A 22,344-nucleotide genomic window follows, 5' to 3' on the forward strand; every position below is an offset into this window, starting at 1 on the left:
AAAGGAAGCCACCACTGCTATAGACTATTTCTCTTGTTTTGTGGATATAATTTTAGTTTCCAGGGTTAACAATCTGACATCTTTGTGGAACTGAAGTATGTTTTTTACATTGTATTTAGTTCTTTTCTGGTAAGTAGCACTGTTCTGAACTGTACAGCAAGACAACGGAATTTAAAGCAAATAGTGCAGGGAGCCTATTTACCTCTAGACTAGTATTTGGACCATTCTCCCCACTTGTTTGTTAAAGGGCTCCTCTCTCTTCCTTCAGATCCCTTCTTTTTTAAAATAATTCTTCCATGAAGACTTTCACTGTTAATCCACCATCCGGGGAAGAGGAAGGAATAGGGGAAATAAGCATTGCTTGAAGAGTGTACTCCTCTAAGGTAGATTGTAAATAGTATAGGCCAATTACCATGTCTTCCCTTATTCTGTAGTGCCAAACGTTCAACAAATAATCATAAAATTAACATCATGTATAAATATATTGTGTGTTTTGTTGGTTACTAGTTATTTATTTAGGAAGTATTCACAGGTTTACAAATCCTTGCCATGTAAATATCAGAAACAAAACAGTAACCATTACAATAGTGAGCATTTGATTAAAGAGACATTATGCAGAACTGCAGTCATCAGATTTGACAGGGTGTTACCATATTAAAGTGAGCATCATTATATCATCTCTGACAGGTTGATTTTTTTTAAGTGAAATCTCTGATTACACATTTAGCAGACTAGAAATATCAAATATTAATATTCAAAAAATTGGACACATGCTGGAGTTTCTTGCAGGTGAATGTGCTTTGTCTGATTTTTTTTCAGTAAATGGTAACCAAATATTTAAATATGTATTCTGTTTCTTTTGCTGAGTATATAATTGGTTCATTAATTTTTCCATAATAACTCTCTCTCATATTGTTTTGAACTATTCCTGCAGGGTTGGACTTCTTTTTTCCAGTGGGCGGCTGTCATATCAGTAGCATAGCAGCTATTAGCAGATGAGATTGATTTCCTTTTGTGTGACTATTTCCCTGTTAGAAAGCCACAGGAGGATTACCAAAGGATCGTTTAGTAAGAGATATCCCACAACCTGTGGTATTTGGTTATGAATTGTATCCCAGTACTCTCTAATGACTGGACATAAGCACCATATATGCATAAAATCTCCTCTTTCACCACAGTTTCTCCAATGTTTATCCCCACTCAGTCTATATACAGTATAATTTTTTTACCCTGACTGGTATGCAGTACCATTAAGGCAGTATCTTAGTCATTTTCTTTTATTGTGGCACAGACTGAGGTTGCTGGTTCTCTTTTCCAGATCAAAACCCATTCCTCTGGAGTAATTTGTCTATCCAGATCCTTTCCCCAGCACGTCGTCTATAGACATTTTTTTGTGCGGAAAGTTGTCTGTAAAAATTATTAGTTATAATATTTTTGTTTCCTAATTGACTAGACTTCATTGCTTCTATTAAAATTAGTTTTCTGTATAAACAGCTTTTCTAGAAAGCTGAGAAACAATGCCTAATTTGAAAGCACTGGTATCTTGGGAGAGTGGGCAAGTTAAAGTTAGTTTTGATCTCTAAATGAGTTAGAAAAGTTTCTTTCTTGACTAGCTGGCCAACCATTTGTATTCCATGGCTCTCCCAGTCCTTAAAGCTCTCGGGTTCATTATTTCCGTTAAGATCTGGATTTTTTTTGCAATATGTGACATTGGTGAGGAAAAATAATTTCTCATCTGTAGTTCTATCCCAAACCTATAGATTATCCTTTGCTAATGAATGTGTAGTAATTTCTGGATGGTGTGATATTTTTTATTAATCCGGTAGCCTAGCAATGTTTGTACAGCCACAGTTTTCTTATTGAATAAAGACCCAGTGTTTTGGCTGGGTTAAATCTCCCCCCAGTCTTAATGCTATTTTGAGCTGGCTGGCTTGATAGTACCATAGAATACTTTGAACAGCTAGTCAGTCAACTCTGTTTAATGGGTTTGTACAAAGTATTTGCACCCCTGATCTCTTCTTAGCCCTGGTCTGCACTGTGTGTGTGTGTGTGTAATAGATCTAAGTTATGCAACTTCAGCTATGTGAATAACGTAGCTGAAGTCGACGTACTTAGATCGACATACCGTGGTGGATCGGCGGGTAGCGAAGACATACCCTTATTCTGTATAAATTCTAACAACATCCTCTGTGTGTTCCTGCTAAGGTTTTAGTCTGGGATGATTATTGAAAGATTCTGAAACAAGAAAGATATCCTTGGCAAAATGTTTATTTTGACTGTGGCTTTTCTTCGCAACCAAGAAATGGTATGCTTTCCTCACCAGTCCAAATCTTCTTTTATTTTCTGAAGTAGTGATTTGACATTTAAATCATAGCGCTCTTCTAGGTTGTTTGAGATATGAATTACCAGGTATTTTATAGAATTTGTTGCCCATTTGCACACAAATGACTTCTGGAAGAATGACTTCTCGGAGTCTGGCAAGTTTATAGTTAGCATTTCAGATTTAGCATAATTTACTTTAAATCCAGATGCTTTCCCAAAGTCATGGATTTGTTCACATACTAATTTTAGGGACATACTTTGTTTAGATAAAAATATTACATCATCTGCGTATAAAGCTACTTTCTGATGTGTTCCTGTCAGTTTTATTTCTGTGGTAGTCATTGTTCCTTATCCTCTATGCAGCAGGCTCCATGGCCAGTGGTAAAGGAGATAATGGACATCTCCGCCCAGTAGTCCCTCTGTGTAATTCAAACGGGAGATTTAACCCCATTATCTTGTGTAGCTGCCTTGGGGCTGGTGTAAAGAGCAGTTATCCATGTAAGGAACTGGGGGCCAGTAATGTCCCTTTGGGACTAGACTTGAAACAGAAAGTTCCACTCAATCAAAAGCTTTCTCTGCATCAAGTGATAACAAAGGAATTGAATCTTGTTTAAATCTGCAATTATGGATGATTCCAAGTACTCTCTGAATATTGTCTGACATTTGTCTATCCTTAATACAGTTTGACCTGCATTCACGAGAACTGAGAGCATGGACTGCAGTTGGCCAGCCTGTATTTTTATTAAAATCTTTGTCATGATTCAGGATTCCCCATTTTTAAGTCTCTGACTACTAGCTCTTGTATTTTAGCACATATTCAAATCAATTTACGAGGGAAGGGAAATCCTTAAAACTTTTTTCCCTTTAACTAGCATATAGAAATACACAAGTACTGAATCAGAATTACTGAGGTTATCTGTCAGGGTTTGCAAAAAGTAGAGAAATCAAGGGGGTAGTGTCAAAGTATTTTTGAAAATTGTTACTATCTCTGTGGCACTAAGTTCATACTTCAATCTGTACAATTAATTTTTTTGTCTTTAATAAACAATATCTCTACTTTGGTGTCAGTGTAATTTCTGTTGTAATTTCATCTCCTCCTCAGTGAAGGGACAGGCACCTGAGTACCAAGACACCCATGCATTGTCACACTTACGATTTATCTGTTTCATAAAGCTTTTTGTGGGAAAGCATGGGTTATTTGGCTATCACAGGAGATGTGACTAGACTATTTCCTAATCTGTGATAACTACATTTTGTTTCCATAAACGCGCATTGGGTAAGAACAAAGCCACTATTTGAAGTAGACATTTGCATTACTAGAACACAAGATTCCAAGATGAATCAGTATTTTTCTGTAACTCAGATCAGTTTATGCAAACAGAAAATAACTTGGAGTTGTTTAAAAATGGGGAGGAAATGATGAATCCTATAAACATTTAATTAAAGATCAATACTGAAACTGAATTAAGGGCAAAATGTCAGTACAAGTTTTTGTATTCAACTGACATACAAAGTTAGGAGAACATAGAGCTTTGGAGTAAAGATATCTAGCTAACAAGTCTGCTATTTAGAGAACATAGACAAGTTTGCTTATGCTGCAGAGAAATGTCTCAGACATGCGCTTTGTTGTTCTAGGAGAATACTTTCAAAATTTGTTCTTTCCATCCCCATTGCTTTAAACCTGCCTCATTTCCTTCAGCAAACAGACAAACACTGGTAATCTCTTGCCATCATTACTCAAACTTTCTTGCTGCCATTCACGCTTTTATCTCCATATCCCCACCTTCCTATCTGTTTATATGCCACTGCCAAAGTCAATTCCTCTCCAGCTCTGCCCATGTTATTTTCCTTTTTACCTGTTTCGAATCCCACTGCTTGTCATCAGTCTCTTATATATAATTCAAGCTCCATTTTCTCACTTTTAAAGCCCTACATAACCTCACCCTACCTTCATCTCTCCTCTCTATCCTCTTCTTATCTCACTCTTGGTGTCTCCTTTACTGCTTTTTGTGCTTGTAACAGTTTTCCGTTTCTTGTTGCTTAACAGGCAGCTCATGCACAAGTGTCTGGCATTCCATATGCTTGATCATTATGATTATTATTTATATTGTGTGGTATGAGAGCCACTAAATGCAAATGAAAAGGAGTTGTTTGGGATTCCCCAAGGGTAAGGAGTGCGAACTTCCACTCCTCAGAAGCGATACAGGGAATGATATGACAGTATACACTGATACAATATCTTGTCACCCATGCTGCAGTACAGCATCAGGGTCTGATTTTGTGGTACTCTGCAGCTCCATGTGACCACTTTGAATCTTCAGCTGTTTGTGGTTGAGCACCATTGCTTTAGAGAATGCGAGGATTCTATCATTTTGTTGATATATGTTGGCTATCACTTAAACTTAGTCTCAGTAACTATAAAGTTGCTTGTAGTATTCTCAGATCTTTCTAGGGGAAACATTTAATATAACACTTAGCTTGATGTACTTTTTATTTTATGGCATATAGAGCCATCTACACGTTATTTAGGAAGTGCTGACTGTATGGTTGCTGTTGTTTTGGCTTAAAAAGCAGCAGTTACATCAACTTTAGCCTACTGATCTTGAAGAAGGAAACTGATATGCCCAGTTCTGTTTCAGACATGTCCATGCTGACATCTTCTACACAGCAACCAGAAGGCAGCCTTTAAACAGTCCCCTGGGAGTATCCCCTTTGGTGTTCCAGACTTCAAGCATCTCACTTCACAAGGGGAGACCACGTGACCTCAAAGATTACTTGAATGAGTCTTCGAGCTCCAGCATCCCTGTTTCACACTGTGCCTTGCTGCAGTCCAAATGAAATCAGACTCCTGAAAACTTTGCCTACTTAGGGAGCAATGTACTCAGTAAGTTTTTTGCAGCAATACCCAGAAACCTTTTCAAAGCAAGATAGCATTTATTAGTCAACTGGAATGCAGTGTCTGGAAGTCCTTAGGTTAGCATGGTAAAAAACAGGTTCAAGTCAGACTCCTTAGGCAGAAGCCATAGCCCCTTGAACTTTTTGAAACTTTGCATTTTTAGAGAGAGGTAAATGATTGACTCGGTGTACACAAATTTGCAGAGGGACAATAGGGTTGAAGTTGGTTATTTCTCACCTCTGCATATTTATTTATTTAAAAACATTTATGCTGTTAACAAGCATGTTATCTCTGGAGACACAAATCCACAGTTTGAGAACTGCAAAACTAAGCATCTCTGATAGTGCTCAGTCTAGAAGATACCGAATCCCATTGGGTAGATAGAAAGATTAACCTAAATAGTCTATACAGAAGCCCCTGGAACCCCATAAGATTGGAATTCATTTACAAAACTTTTCTTAAACATTACATAAATATATTGTCTCATACTATAGAATTGGAATGTATAATCCCTATTCCATGATAATACATTTTAGCTCAAAGATATCTTAATTAAAGTTATCTTTAGATAGTTTTTTCCTCAAAAAGCATTTTATCAAAAAAGTCCGATTTAAATAAAATCTGATTTTTTTTAATCATTATTTTTTTTATTTTATTTTTTTATCCACCCTGCCCTGCTTTGACTTTCTAGTCATTAAGTGATAATGTTCTTTACTGGGGCTCACATTGTCTGTTCTCAGTTCTCCATTCTGATGTGTGATTCCAGCTAGTGCTTGTTAAAGTGTCTGGTCTCATCCTAGAGAGAATATGTGACACTTGGGCATGTCTCATTCTCTTCTGCACTCTGTGTATAATACATAAACTGAGATCCACGTATGGATCATAAATCTATTAACAAAACTTGCACATTCATTACACACCCATGATTAACTTGTGCACACTGGAGTGCTGTGATACAAATTACTGTGTTCTTTGTGCTTTTGGCCTGTGGGGAAGTGAAGGGCCCTACAGGATCCACTTGCCAATAAAAGTTCTGCAGTGGGTTGACCTGCCCTTTTATCCTTGGAAAGGTAAGTTTGGTTCCACATGGATCCCCTATCAGTGCCACTTCCAGGTTGGCCATGGGGTATTGCTTGAGATCATCATAGGATACTACCATTTCCCCAGAAGCTGATACTGAAGTCTTTTTCTTCTGGTTACTTCTGAATAGCTTTGAAAACTACTTAAAGGGGTACTTCTCTTTTAAGAACCTTTGAATTGCACTGAACTGTCCTCTGAAATCTGTCATGTTTCTTTATATTGATGAGGATCAAGAGAATGGAGTTGCAGGAAGCTGGAGTCTGTTGATCTTTGCAGTGTTTGCTCCCTGTAGAGTCACTGAGCCAGAGGGATAGATTTTTTTTTTATGCTCTGGCACCGCTAAATGGTTTTATACTGTTGGAATCGGCTGCTGTAAAGTTGAGGGTGTTGATGAGATGGAAACCATTGACTCTGCAGCATCAGTTATCAAAACAATTCTTTTGTACGCTGGCAGAAGTGGGATTTCTCTTGCTCACATTTTCCACATGATTTGTTATCAACTATGACAGCTTGTCATGTGCAATCAGTATCACGTTAGTCACATGAGAAAGGGTCATTGTCTACAAAGGCTGCTGCCTTCCTTCCAAGCAGGGCAGGGTGAGGCATATCTTAAAACAGGAGGCTGTATGTGTATGTACTTGTTGGTTTTGATTGTGAAGTGGTACTTCAGCGATTCCAAGAGGGGATATTGGGGGGAATTGATAGAGCTTTAGTGTGCGTCTGCTCATTACCCAAAACAGAGAAGAGTTTTTCTCTCCCCCGAACCATAAATTCAAGAGAAGTGTTTGAGAGGAACTTGGGAAGCTAAGGAAAATAGTTTGAGAGGAGGAGATAGTTGCATAATTGTGGGGCTGAGAAAAATGAAATGGGACTGGCCATCTGCTGCATTTTTGAACTGTTCACATCGGGAACTGTAAACTTTTTCTGCCGACTCATGCATTCAGTTGGCATGAGTGCGCTTCACACAGGTAGCTACAACTGGAGAATAGCATGTGTATATAAACAATTCTGAAGTTCCTATCCATGCTCAGCTAGATTGATTTAGGTAAACACTTCCAGCTCACTTTTCAAATACAAATGTCACTGGAAGCAATGTTAATGAATATTACTAGGCTGTTTTAAATATCTAAAATGTGAAATGTGGGAAACAATGGTCATGAATAGAATCACCATGGAGGATACAAAGACGAAACCTGGAGGGACAGAGTGGAGCCTCTAAAGGAATGCTGACGGTAGTAAGGAGAGATAGGAATCAGGGGAACATAATCATAGAAGCCTAGTTTGTGGAGAAAAGTTATTGACACTGTTGAAGGAAACAGAGATCAGAACAAATGACGACCGATAACAATTAAGAGTTGCCTGGAAGAGTTTACTTAGGCCTGGTCTACACTAAGGGGATTAGTGATTAGACGCGATAGTTTGAACTCCGAGAAGTCGAACTCACCGCGTCGACCCGGACGGTGAGTATAGACCTACCCTTTGAGCAGTTTTTGAGTCAGCAGTTTTTGGAGTTAATGAACATAGACCGGACTGGAGCACATTTTAGAGAACTGGAGGAAAAGAAATAGCGAAAATAAGAGCAAACTGTTGGCTTAGTGAGCTCAGGGGAAATGACAGTAGTTAGATGGAACAGAGATTGTTAGGACAAGGGAATATAAAAGCTTGTTTGAAAGTTTCTGGGAAGGAGCCAGAAGAAAAGTGTTGAGAATAGGGGAAAGGGAAGGAAAAAAAGTTGGCTAGGTGCTGAGAGTCTGATGTAGCACATTCTTTCTAAGCATGTGTTCTTTGCGGCTTGTACCTTTTCCCAAAGAGCAGCTACTTAAGCAGCATTTTTGTTGGCTCTGTCTCAGCCCAGAGGTGAACTCTTTCCAGGCAGTTAGATTAAAATCCAATTTGCAGTTTCTGAAAGCCTTGACTGTTCAATGTGTTTTCACCTGTTCAGAAATAGTTTGACTTTTCTGGATCATAAGTCAAACACCTGGGATATTATACCATTCTGAATGAAGACAAGTGTTGTTGACATGTCTGAAATAATTTGGTTTAGTTGTTAGAAAATCTAGAACAAGACTTTGGAAGCTTTGCATTAGATGATCTGTTGTGACCTGTAGACCCTATATGAACAAGAGACCATAAAGCCCAGAAGATAAAAGGGCTGCCTAATAGAGATTTTGGGATTCTTCAGTATCTGGAGTTTGAGGTACCTTTTGTTGGTTGACAGCTTCCTTGGATTTTTTCTGTATGTAGTTCTGTAAAGTTTAGTGTTCAAAATAATGAAATATCAAATTATATTTATTCTCTGTATTTAGAGGAGACAGATGCGACTAGATGTGTTACTAGTGTTGTAACTTCTGATGCTGTCTGCTTTGATTTGGTGTAGTTTGATATGGTTTTGACTGACTGTAGTTATTTGCATATTGCTTATTTGCGTCCTCTGGTTTATGATTAGGATGGTTTTGAAAACTACTCTTCAGTTCATTTTTGGATTTAAAATAGTGTTCACTATTTGCTGTTTGTGGCCTTCCTTTTAGTTGTTTACTAATGAATTGTTAAACACTTTTTACATATTCTTATTTAAACCAAATAGAGTACTCTGCATGTGTGCAAGATAGACTATTACATGGATTATACATTGATCATGTAATAAAGCTCCATTGTAATATATGTAAAAAGAGGTCAGACTTCATGTTGCTGTAGGAAGTTGAACTCTGTTTTGTGCAACTAAATTCTAGATTCTTTACACTTTTAAATTTTTATATCAGCCACCATTATTTAACTCTCCTGGCAGATAGTGCATCTTTTGACCAACTTCTCTGGTTTGTTTCAGGGCCCCAGCAGTCTGTAATACCACAAGCTTTGGAGAAAGAGGTTCTAGAGAAGCTTAAGACAGAAATTGAGGAGGAACTAAAACACCTTGAAGAAGAAATTTTGGAAGGTCTGTGCTTGTTGGTGGATTTCTCCCCCTCCCCCCATTTATTTCAGTTGATGCAACCTTACCTTATAATGCTACAGTTCTTCAAGTATGTGCATTCTCCATTGTAGCATGTGTGTGCATCTGTGCACTCTTGACCAGAGATTATAAATAGCAGGGCCTTGTGCTCCTAGGCAAGGACATATAAGGAGTCATGGATCTGCTGCTGCTCCAGTTCTTTCCCAACCATCTCCAGCTTGAGATGCAACAGTTGTGGTGTCTGCTGTTTGCCCCTGAATTTCTTGCATCACCTGTTGTGGCCTATGGCACTTCTCCAGATTATGCCTAAGATTGAGTCCTGCCAGACCCACCACAGGTCCCTTCCCTGTAGCGATGGGTGCTCTAGTTCTCTGGTGTCTCGGAGAATCTCGTGTCCCATCCAAGTGTAAAATATGCACTAGGTTTAAGGGCAGGTCCTGCAAGGATAGAGAGGGTAGGCTGAAGGTTCTCTTGAAACATTCTTTAGCTCCGGTAGGGTCTGTTTTTCTCCCCCACTATACATCAGCCTCAATCTCTCAAGCTGCACAGTTGACTTCCAAAGCTCCAGAGGAGGTTCCAGAGATGAAGTCCTCTAAAAGAAAAAAGCTCCTCGTGCCTTTTTTGTGAGTATCCGATAGAGACACTTCTTACAGTTAAGTCCCCAGAGACCTTGCCTCCCATGATGGGTACAACTGAGTCTGAAGCTGACACTGGTACCAAAACCTTGGTAACACCTAAGAAGTCATCTCGATAGGAGGTCTTCAGTTAAATAGAACCGAGAGAGACCTGCTTTGGTACTGTCTGATGCCTCTAGTCACCGAGGTGCATCTAAAACCAGGGATTCTAAAACTGTCTCAAGGGCTTTGGAACAGACATCCTCTTGGAAACACTGAGGTCAGCCAGACGGTCCCCTGGCTCCCTGTCCAGGACTGCCCTCCATGAGATATAAACACTTTGAACACAGAGCTGTCATCTTGTCTGCCTTTCTGGTACTGCATGCGGCATCCCCAGTCCTACATCAATCCCTATTATTGTCTTAGGCTCCTACCATTTGCTATCATAGCCCACCTGCACTCCTTGGATTCCTTTACCCTGAGGATCTCCTCATCTCGGAGAAACCGGAGTCCCCTGTCTTAAGGGGTACTGTAAGAGCCTCTCCCCCAGTGCTGCTTCTACAGTTGGTGACCAGGGGCAGGGAGTTGTATGGGTCTGTGGTGCACGGGCTCCAGGAATATTCAGGACTGGGGGGCCTGGCTCCACCAATGTTCGGAGTCTGATCTCTCCCCTGGCCCTGCCTGTTGCCCCCGCATGCCTCCACCTGAGTGTTCCCTGCCTGTTGCCCTCACACACTTCCCCCAGGCCCCGGAGCATCCCTGCCTCAAGCAGGCAGCTGCCCTGCTGCTCCACGCTGCGCTGCCTTGCTGCTGCTGGTGGTCGCTGCTGCCTACAACACAAGAGTGAGCCAGTAGCAGGCTGAGGCGGCTGCTGCACCTGTGGAGGGAGGAGGCTCATACATGATTGGCAGCCCTTCCCTCCCCCAGCACCCACTGGGAGGCAATGCTGAGGGGGCTTCTGGGAGATGGAGTCTGGACCTCACTTGAGCAGCTGCTGGGGCTTGGGTGAGTGTCTGACCATGTGATCCATTCTCCCCCACCCCCCATCTCTCCTGCAGCCAGCACTCTGTGCAGCCCCATCCCCCATGAGGCTATGGTAAGGGACAGCAGGCTGCAGCAGGGGAGGAGGCCACATGTGATGGCAGCCCCCGGCCCCACGCACCACAGGAGAGGCGAGGGGGGTTCCTGGACCTGAGCAGCTGGGGCTTGGGTGAGTGTTGTGACACTCTGCTCATTCTTCCCCCACCACCACCACTACCGCAGTCACCGGTCCTGCCCCATGGTGGGCAAGGGGCAGCCCCATTCCCCCACCCCCCAGTGAGGCTGTGGTGAGGGGCAGAAGAAGGGGAGGAGGCCACATATGCTGGCAGCCCACCCCCGGCACCCACCACAGAGGAGGGGAGGGGGTTTCCTGGACCTGATAGGGGCCCTAGGAGCATGGGCAGTGACAGTGGTGCAGGATGAGTGTGCTGCTCCAGGGGGAGGAAAATGGGCGCCCCTCCCCTGGAGCTCACTGCTGCTGGTGGGGAGAGTATTGGGTGGGAGGGGTGTCCTCTCTAGCCCTAGCCCTGTGGCAGCCTTTTTGCACCCCAAGCTCCTCATCCCTGGCCCTGCACCCCCAGCCAGAGCCCTCACCCCCTGCACTCCAACCCTCATCCCCAGAGTCCTCACCTGAGGGGAAAAACACGCAACTTCAATTTGGCAGACAGTTTGGGGTATGATTGTGTTTAGCACAATACTTGATTATTTTACTCTCTTTAAAGTATATAATTGGTTGTATATGGGTACAGCAAAATATATTGTATTGAAATAGGCGAGTGCTGCTTCTGACTTTCCACTTTTAATTGGCCCTTGTAATCTTGTGGCGCCAGCTCATTGTAGCTTCATTTTATCTCAGCAACAAATTTTTGATTTGTAGGACCAGTAATAATCAACAATGAATACATTCTTAATAAAGTTACCCAGAGGAAAAGAAGAAAAGGGTAGTTCATCAAGTGACAGCCTGAGTTCGACACCCAGCTTTCAAACTGAAGTTATACAAAAGAAAGATGTGGCAAATCTCTAAGATAAGAAAAGGAGTTTTTAGCAATCTTAGCTATCAAGATTTATGTGGTTGGAGTACAATATTAAATTAGAGCTTTTTGCTCAGTCTGCAAAAACTGTTCTGAAAAGGAGATCTTAATATTTTCTACAAAGGCCAAACCAACATTTATTTCATCCAGATTTCAAAATTGGAGACACAATGCGTGGTTTTACATCACACGAAAAATCGTGTCACAAGGAAGCGGTAATGAAGTATGCTGCTCTGCAATCGCAGGTAAATATTTCTGCACTAATGTCGGCCAGTTACAAAAAACAATCACAATCAGCTAGGAATGCACTGCACAAAATCTTTAACAGTGTTCAGTATCTAGCCCAACAAGGAATAGCATTACGTGGACATAATGAGTGATTCAGATTTGATGCAGCTCTTGTTGCTATGCAGTACAGATTCAGAGGAACTGAGACAGTGGCTTAGTCGCACAAAATGGCTGTCACCTGAGGTTATTAACAAAATAATCAAAATGATGGCAATGATGGCGCTAAGACAAATTGTGCAAAAGGATAAAGGCTTCAAAGCTTTACGCCATTGTAATGGATGAGACTACTGATTTGTCAAGGAAAGAACAAGTACGTTTTTCTTTAAGGTTCTTTTCTAGTGAAGACTGGGAGATTTATGGGGAGTTTATTGGGTTTTACCAAACTGATGTGAAAAGGATGCTGCTTCTCTTTTCAAAATTGTAGAAGATGCATTTCTTTGGTGTGACTTGCACTTTTCTGATTGCTGGGGACAGAGTTACGACGAAGCCAGTAATGTCTGGCAAATTTACTGGGGTCCAAAGCCAGAGTGAAGGATCGAGAGTCGAGAGCAGAATTTGTGCATTATGCTGCACAGTCTCTTAACCTTGCTATGCAGAGTACCCTACATAATATTCCAGAATGTCATGATATGTTTTCGATGGTGAAAGATCTCAATGCCTTCAGGGAGTCACCAAAGCATATGGCAGCATTCAGAGAGTTTCAGAATGAAGGGGAGCCTTCTTTATGACCATTGTGCCCAACAAGATGGACACTAAGGATCAATAGCATTAAATCACTGCTCCATAACTACAAGGCCATGAAGAACTGCCTAGATGAATTTATAAAAGCAGCAGAGAGTCCTGTGGCACCTTATAGACTAACAGACGTATTGGAGCATGAGCTTTTGTGGGTGAATACCCACTTCATCGGATTCACCCACGAAAGCTCATGCTCCAATACGTCTGTTAGTCTATAAGGTGCCACAGTACTCTTTCCTGCTTTTACAGATCCAGACTAACACGGCTACCCTTCTGATACTAGATGAATTTAGTTACTCTTCAGAAGAATTTGCCTCAAAATGTAGTGGATTCTTGAAGCAACTTCAATCTTTTTCAATGTATTTGACACTAACAGTTCTTGTGAAAGCCATGGGTCCAGTAGAAGAAGCTAATGCAAAAATTCAAAGCCCAAACATGTCATTGGCAAGTGTTATGAAGAAAGTTGATCTGTTGCAAGAGGTGTTGAGCAGGATGCGCACCGACTCATCATACAATCACTTCTGGGAATCAACAGTAGAGAAGGCAAGAAATCTTTATTTAGATGATCCTACACACTTGAGAAAATGCAGGCCACTGATATGGCTCACCATGGAAGCCTTCCTTACACCTTCAGTGACCCCAAAGAGAATTTTTATCAAATATATGTTGGGATCATTGATGCTTGCAAAGTTGCCATTGAACAGAGGTTTTCAACAGAAAGCTTTACATTCGCAGTAAAATTGGAGAAGCATATAACTGATGCAGCAAATGGCTTGAAACAGGACATAGTCCCAATAAGTGAAGCTTTCCATGGTGACATTAACATGAAGAGGCCATCTCTCCATTTAGAATTGTTGAGTGATATTTTCAGATCAAGAAATTACCAGCTTAATTTGGTGAGCGAAGTTAAGCAATTTCTGAAACTAAACGAAGGCTTGAGTGACATGTCAAAGTTACAGTTCTCCTGAAATTATTCTACGCCATTGCAACTACAACCTGCACCTCTGAAAGCTCATTCAGTTGCCTGCGCAGACTGAAAAATTATTTGCGAATGACAATGAGCCAAGAATGTCTAAATCACTTGGCATTTCTGCACATTCATAAGAACTCTACCTCTGAATTGGACACTGCAAGTCTCCTGGATGACTTCATTTCAAGAACTGAACAATGACGAAAAGTGTTTGTCTCCTAAAGAACATCGCAAAAGAAAGGACTACATTTGTTTTAATTTTAGAAAGTATTTGCTTTTGAGGGTTATTGATCCAAGAGTGCCTGGTTGTTTCCATATTCGAAAGAGTATTAATAAAGTTGATATTCTTAGTTAAGTAATTTTTTCTTACGATAGTGGTATTGTGGAATATAGGAAAACTGTTAAATGCTTACTGTTTCCAGTCCATTTTTTACATTTTACTTTCACACACACACACACACACACACACACACACACGGCAGGTGTGTGTGTGGGGGGGATGCAGGACTTGGACCTGTAATGGGCACCACCAAAAATTATACAAATCTGCTGCCCCTTTATGCACGAGAACAGGATCTGATCCACTGCCTCTGTTACCAGTACTAATGCCCAAAGCCGCCCCCCCCCACATTCTACTCAGAGGATGACACTTGGAGGTTTCCATACAGGGATCTGTTTTAGCACTGTAACACCCTACTTCTCTGGGGGCATACTCTGAGGAGGCCTTTCCAGCAGGCGCCTCAGATTCCCTGGAAACAATTGCCCTTCGCAACCCTTCTCCTGTCCACTTCTGCAGTGGCCTGTTGGAACTCCTGGTTGCATTATGGTGATCAGTTTTATAGCATATGAGCCTGAAAGAAACACCAACAAGAACACCTGCTAGTACTGCAACAGCCACCAGCACCACAAGATCACTTCCCGCTACTGCACGTTCCCATGGTATCTGAGGAGACCCATTGACTGAAGAAGGGTCGACCCTTTTAGCTAAGTCAGCGTCATCCTGTGGTGAGGTGGTAAGGCCACCACCGCCCTCCTATGGACATGACTTTAGGGCCTTCCAGGACTTAATGAAATGTCCATTTGAATCCCTTCAGATTCCTCGGGAGGAGGTCCAGGAGTCTGTGTTCCCTAGTGGACATTTTACATATCATGCACCAGAGTAAGATCACTCTACCCATCGATGAGGTCCTGTTACCACCAGCATGTACTCTGTAGCAGGCACCTGCCACTGTTCTGTCTACTTGAAAACAGGCAGGCAAAAAATTACATTCTGACCAAGATAATGGCGTATGTCTCCCATTCCGTCGCTGACCCTACTTCACAGTAGTTATGTGGCGAGTGTCCTGGTCTCCTGAGGGAGGTGCAAAATACTGTGGATGACCTCCTGTTTGAAGAGCTCAAGCTCTTCAGTGGCCACAAAGTCTCCTTGCTCCACTCCTTTAAAGACCCTAGGACAACATTAGATCTACGCGAGCTCTACAGAGCCCCCTAGAAGGGGACCCAGACCCTCAGAGAAGGAGAACACCATGCTTCATGACCGCTCAACATGCACCTTCCTCTAAGTGACCATTTTGATAACCTGGTTGAAGGCCTCAAATGACATCTTCCTCTAGATCTTCTGCTGCATGATTCTGCCATCCACCATCCCTTTGGAGACAGCCTATCCCACTTCCTACCAGTTTGAGAGCTCATTACCTCAGACAATTGAGCTGTTTCCCTATTTGTTGGTAAAGGGTTCTGTTCCCTATATTTCCTGGTTTCCAAAAGAGGCGGTGGTTAGAGACCGATTTAGACCTTGGGAACCTGAACACCTATGCCCTATTGCAGCACATCAGGATGGTGATCCCTGGATTCGGAGGACTGGTTGATTGCCCTTGATTTCCAAGATGTTCACTTTCATGTGGCTATTCATCCTTCCAAGAAGCATTTCTGCTTTTTGCCATAAGCTTGGAACATTACCAATAGCCTGTCCTTTCCTTTGGGCTCTCTGTGGCCCCAAGAGTGTTTATGAAGGACCCTTCAGCAGTAGTGGCCCACCTGCATCAGTTGGGCTCTGCGGTCTTTCTGTATTTGAATGACTGGCTCCTTAGGGGCTGCTCTGCCCAAGAGGCTGAGTTAGCAGTGACCAAGGCCCAGGTCTCTCTGGGCCTCTGCATCAATCTAAAAAAAGTCCACGTTTACACCATTCCTGAAAACAGACTTCCTTGTGGCCATGCTAGACTTCCTAACTGGCAAGGCTTACCTGCCCAAGGACAGATTCTCCACTATGTCCAGGCTGATCTCTGCTCTACAGCACAGCCCACAAACAACTGCAAGCAGGACCTGCCTAAAACTCCTAGGCCACATGTTGGCCACCACATCTGTTATGCTGCATGTGAGACTGCAGTTCAGATGTCTTCTTCAGGCATGTCTAAAGACTACTATGCTCTGAACAGAGAGCCTTTCCAAACATATCACCGTACCTCACCGAGTACTGGATTCTCTCAGGTAATGGAAGGGCCGTCTGAAGGTCTGCATGTGGTAGTCCACTGTGCATGTCAGCACTTTCTTCATGACCTAGAGGGACACTTTCAGGGTAATATTGGACAACAGGCAGCTATGTACTTCATAAACTGACAAGAAGGAGCAAGATCCCAAACCTTGCATGCGGAATTGCTAAGGCTGTGGAACAGGTGCTTCTCCCGTCATATAGAAATTTCTGCAGCTTACCTACCGTGACTTCAAGCAGTCTGCAACTGTGCGCTGAGGAGAAACTGCTGGTAGAACCAGCCCTCTACCCTCCCAGCAAATATTGGCATAAACAGTGACAACTTCCCCTGGCTTCAGTTTCTGTACACACTGAAGCTGTGGTGGTTCTAACGGCCAAAATGTCCATAGATTTCCTAACCCCATCCAAATATCAGCTGTAATCCGAGGAGCACTAACTAAAAATCGATTAGGAGAATCAGGCGGTCTCACTTCCCAGATATCTCGGTGAATCACCCAATCCCACATGCATCCTCCCCATGGACCCGGCAGGATTCGGTATGTGGGAGCCCACACCCACCCTAACTGGTCCATATGCTTGGAAGGAGCACTGTGAATGTCCACACTTCCATCCAGAAAGTGTCCAAGTATGTCTTCATGACCACAGATCACATGGTACTCCTGATGCGTCTGTAAGGGCAGTGGGCCAAGTCTGGTCTAGATCCCACTGCAATGCCTTCCCAGCCTCAGTGATATTCAATACCATCTCTGTCAGTAACTTCTGGGTCATAGAACTAAGGGTGGAAATGACATGTAACTCACCAACTCCAGCCCGTACTTAAGATAGCTGAGCTCCAAAAATAAGGCTAGTGGCCTTTTCTAGTTGGCCCAATTTCTTATCATGTTCTTGGCCTTTAAGAATAGTCCAAATGGCTACTACACTATTGGCCCCAGCCCACAGGGATCTGACCAGTTTCCTCTTTTTCCAGGTTCTCTGTTGTGCTAATCTAATGGCAGCCCCATTGAGGGAATTCAACAGCTCTGACATTCACAGTATCTGCCAAACGTGTGGCCTCCTGAAGGCAGACCTCTTTGCAACTTCAACCAATATGAAATGTTGCCTTTTTTTTTTTTTTTTTTAAATCCAAAGAGGATATGGCTACAATTCCTTGGGAGATGCCCTACTAGAACCTTGGCCCTGTGACCTGCTTATGCTTCTAATCCTCAGGACCTTGCTCAAACTGAGACAAGACGGGGCGAGGTCTATTCAGACAGTGCTCTCATGGCCAAGACTCAGTGGTACTCAGATCTACTTCATCTCTCTGTGGCAATGTCTCTCTGCCTTCCCCTCAGGGAGGATCTCCTATCAGAGAGCTCTAGCTCTCTAACCCATCCCAACCTTTAGTCTCTGAACCTAAAGTCTTGGGTCTTAGATGGTTCTCAGGCATAGAATTGCATTTCTCAGCCAATTCTCAGGCGTTTTCCTGCTAGATAAAAGAACTTAATACTTGTAAGACTTACCAGCAAAAGTGGAAACGCTTTCATTCCTGATGTTTTCACTGCTCATTACAAGCCTCAGAAGCTCCACTCTCAAGGATCCTATGTTACCTGTTGGCCTTATAGACACAAGTTGTGTCAATGAGCTCAGTTTGAGTATGCCTGGAAGGCATTACTGCCTTCCACTTGCCTATAGAAGGGGTTTCAGCCTGAGCCCGTACACCAAAGCCAGATTCCTTAAGGGTTTATACAATTTATTTCCCCCTGTCCAGAGCACCTCTTGTCCATGGGACCTTAATCTGGTCCTCAGTACCTTGAGGAATACCCTCTTCCCCTCGTTTGAACTGATGGCTACCTGATCTCTCTCCCACCTCTCCCTCCAGACTTCATAACTGGTTGCCATCTCCTCAGCGAGAAGAATGGAAGAACTCAGGGCATTTGTGGCAGACTCATCATACACTGTTTTCTACTGTGACAGGGTCATGCTGTACCTTCATCTCATTTCCTGCCTAAAACCTCATTGGAATTTCATGTCAACCAAGAGATTCGTTTTTCAGTTTTCTGTGCCTCGACAAAGGAGACTAGTGTTCACACACTAGACATTGGGAGGGCCCTCACCTTCTACCTTGATAGGACTAAGATCTTTAGGGCCTGCCCCAGATTGTATATTTTTACAAAAGGCATCAGGGACAGCCAATATCCACTTAAAGACTGTTAAAGTAGGTTTTGGGTTGTATCTTGACCCACTGTGAAGTGGTGGGCTTACATCCCCCTCATAGAGTAACAGTCTACTTTTATAGCCCTCCTGAAGGATCTTCCCATAGTAGATATCTGCAGGGCTGTAACCTGATTCTCTGTTTACATGTTTACCAAATATGCCATCCTACCTGTGTCCAGAGTGAATTGCCTTGATTTGTCTCCTTAGCATCCCCCTCCATGTTGAGATGCTGCTTGGGAACCTCCTTCTATGATGAGATAACTGGCTCTGTGGATATGGGGAAAGCAGTGGATGTGATGTATCTTGACTTTAGCAAAGCTTTTGATATGGTCTCCCATAGTATTCTTGCCAGCAAGTTAAAAAAGTATGGATTGGATGAATGGACTATAAGGTGGATTGAAAGCTGGCTAGATTGTTGGACTCAACGGGTAGTGATCAATGGCTCGATGTCTAGTTGGCAGCCAGTATCGAACAGAGTGTCCCAGAGGTTGGTCCTGGGGCCAGTTTTGTACAGCATCTTTATTAATGATCTGGATGATGGGATGGATTGCACCCTCAGCAAGTTTGTAGATGACACGAAGCTGGGGGGAGCGGTAGATACACTGGAAGGTAGAGATATGGTCCAGAGTGACCTAGACAAATTGTAGGATTGGTCCAAAAGAAATCTGAGGTTCAACAAGGACAAGTGCAGAGTCCTGCACGGAGGATGGAAGAATCCTATGCACTGCTACAGGCTGGGGACTGACTGGCTAAGTAGCAGTTCTGCAGAAAAGGACTTGAGGATTACAGTGGATGAGAAACTGGAAATAAGTCAGCAGTGTGCCCTTGTTGCCAAGAAGGCTAACGGCATATTGGGCTGCATTAGTAGGAGTACTGCCTGCAGATGGAGGGAAGTAATTATTCTCTATTCGGCACTGGTGAGGCCACATCTGGAGTATTGCGTCCAGTTTTGGGCCCCACGCTACAGAAGGGATGTGGACAAATTGGAGAGAGCCTAATGGAAGGCAACAAAAATGTTCAGGGCGCTGGGGCACATGATTTATGAGGAGAGGCTTAGGGAACTGGGCTTGTTTAGTCTGCAGAAAAGAAGAGTGAGGGGGGATTTGATAGCATTCTTCAGCTACCTGAAGGGGGGTTCCAAAGAGGATGGAGCTCGGCTGTTCTCAGTGGTGGCAGATGACAGAATAAGGAACAATGGTCTCATCTTGCAGTGGGGGAGATCTAGGTTGGCTATTAGAAAATACTATTTCAGTAGGAGGGTGGTGAAGCACTGGAATGGGTTACCTAGGGAGGTGGTGGAATCTTCATCCTTAGATGTTTTTAAGGCCCGGCTTGAGAACGCCCTGGCTGGGATGATTTAGTTGGTGTTGGTCCTGCTTTGAGCAAGGGGTTGGACTAGATGACCTCCTGAGGTTTCTTCCAGCCCTAATCTTCTATGATTCTGGTGGAACACCCATAGGGCCATATACATGGAGAAGTGGTTACTTACCTATGCAGTTGTCATAACTGTACAGGGAAGGGTAACAACCCTCCTGTATACAATACTATGAAATCCCTCCTGGCCAGAGGCACCAAAATCCTTTTACCTGTAAAGGGTTAAGAAGCTCAGGTAACCTGGCTGACACCTGACCCAAAGGACCAATATGGGGACAAGATATTTTCAAATCTTGGGGTGGGGAGAGAGGAAGACTTTTGTTTGTGCTCTTTGTTTTGGTGGTGTTCGCTCTTGGGACTAAGAGGGACCAGACATCAATCCATGTTCTCTGAATCTTTCTGAACAAGTCTCTCATATTTCAAACTTGTAAGTAGCAGCCAGGCAAGTCGTATTAGTTATCTTTGTTTTCTCAACTTGTGAATTTTACCTTTGCTAGAGGGAGGTATCCCTGTTTTGTTGTAACTTTGAAACTAAGGCAAGAGGGGGTTCCTCTGGGCTCTTTGAATCTGATTACCCTGTAAAGTTATTTTCCATCCTGATTTTACAGAGATGATTTTTACATTTTCTTTTTAATAAAATCCTTCATTTAAGAACCTGACTGATTTTTCCATTGTCCAAAGACCCAGGGGTTTGGGTCTTTGATCACTTTGTAACCAATTGGTTAGGATATTATTCTCAAGCCTCCTCAGGAAAGGGGGTGTAAGGGGTTGGGGGGATTTTTTGGGGGAAAAGGAACTCCAAGTGGTCCTTTCCCTGTTTCTTGTTAAATCACTTGGTGGTGGCAGCGTACCAGGTTTTAACCTAAGCTGGTAGAAATAAGCTTAGGGGGCTTTCATGCGGGTCCCCACATCTGTACCCTAGAGTTCAGAGTGGGGAAGGAACCCTGACAGCAGTAACTTGAGTTCAAGATGTTTTGTCCCTATGGGTGCTCCACCTCCTGCCTTCCATCCCCCCGTGATGGAGTCTTCCAGGCTCTGCTCAGAGCTATGGATGCTGCTATTTACTGGGGTCTCTGGTCACGAGTGCACGGGCACAACCGCATCCTATGATGGAATACCATAAGGACAAACATCTAGAAAAACTCATGTTAATGTCCAGGTAAGTAATCTCTTTTTATAGTGTTGAGATGGTAATGGATGTTCTAGCAACGGTTTTGTTAATATTTTTCTCATGCTCATACATTTTTTCAAATTCTCCTCTTCTTTTTCTTAAATTTTGTGTGCTTGGTCTCCAAAAGGCGAACACTTCTTCAGAAAGCTTGAGCAAAATTCTTTCACCGATTTGAGTTATGGGTTGCTATAATTTCAGATTTAATTTTGAGTGAGTTCTTTATTTTTAAAAACAAAAGTGTATTTAACTTAAATTAAAATATCTAATTTTTAATTGATGTTTATCAATACTGTTGGCCCCAGTGTACTGTGCTTCAGCAATTCCAGCTGGTGTAATAGGTTTTAATAGTATAATAGCTGTTATGAGCTGTCATGAATTAGAGCAACTCTCAGGCTGCTCTAATTTATGCAGGGAACTAAATCAGCATATAGCAGCCAGGAGATTCAGGGGAGTGCAGAGGTGAGATATAGCTAGCTTTGCACCTGCCTTCAAGTGTACACTTCTGTATTTTAATATTGATGTAGGTGTGGCTTTTATGCTGCTACTGAAGTTCACCATTGAGACCCCCCTAGCCCACTTATCTTGTGGATTATGCAAATATGTAAGTACCCTGTGGCTCAGCTGAGATTATCCTTTTTCATTAGCAAGAAGTTACATAACTGTGTTTTTTAAATTTAATGTTAAAGTTACAATTTTAAACACATCAAGAAAAACAGCTAAAATTTTTATCATCTTAACTTGCCCAGAGTATGTAGAAAGGACTCAGTTTTTCCCTTGGATAAATCATTGCAGTTACCTTTGCACTTGTATGTGAATATTTCAGAGAGATTTGTGTACTGTGTGTGCCAGGTGAGTAAGTTAAGGTTGCTGTGAGAACCTTGACTTTTGTATTTCCTGACTTTTATGTTTACAAATTTAGATTCAATGTCACATTTCGGTAAATTCAATACTTAATGAATACTAAAATGCCCTGTTATATTGGTCTAATAATGCTGTTGACTGTTAGCTGATGTTATACTCAAAGCTAAAAATACATCATAGACTCATAGACTTTAAGATCAGAAAGGACCATTATGATCACCTAGTCTGACCTCTTGCACAATGTAGGCCACACAATCTCACCCATCCACTTCTACAACAAACCCCTAACCTATGTCTGAGTTATTGAAGTCCTCAAATTGTGGTTTGAAG

General features: G+C 42.5%; 1 protein-coding gene across 3 annotated transcripts in view; it reads left to right on the forward strand.

Annotated features, from left to right (window-relative positions):
* Positions 1-22,344, forward strand: part of BCL2L13 (BCL2 like 13) — a 91,989-nt gene that overhangs the window by 11,145 nt on the left and 58,500 nt on the right. For 2 of the 3 annotated variants that reach the window (XM_044991713.1, XM_044991731.1), the window contains exon 3: positions 9,123-9,230. The exons of the other annotated variant lie outside the window; for it this stretch is intronic. In XM_044991713.1, coding sequence (XP_044847648.1) covers positions 9,123-9,230 — 108 coding nt within the window. The remainder of the gene's footprint in view (positions 1-9,122; positions 9,231-22,344) is intronic. 3 annotated transcript variants of the gene reach the window in all.

This window comes from Mauremys mutica, chromosome 1 (assembly GCF_020497125.1).
Source record: "Mauremys mutica isolate MM-2020 ecotype Southern chromosome 1, ASM2049712v1, whole genome shotgun sequence".
Classification (NCBI taxonomy): domain Eukaryota; kingdom Metazoa; phylum Chordata; order Testudines; family Geoemydidae; genus Mauremys; species Mauremys mutica.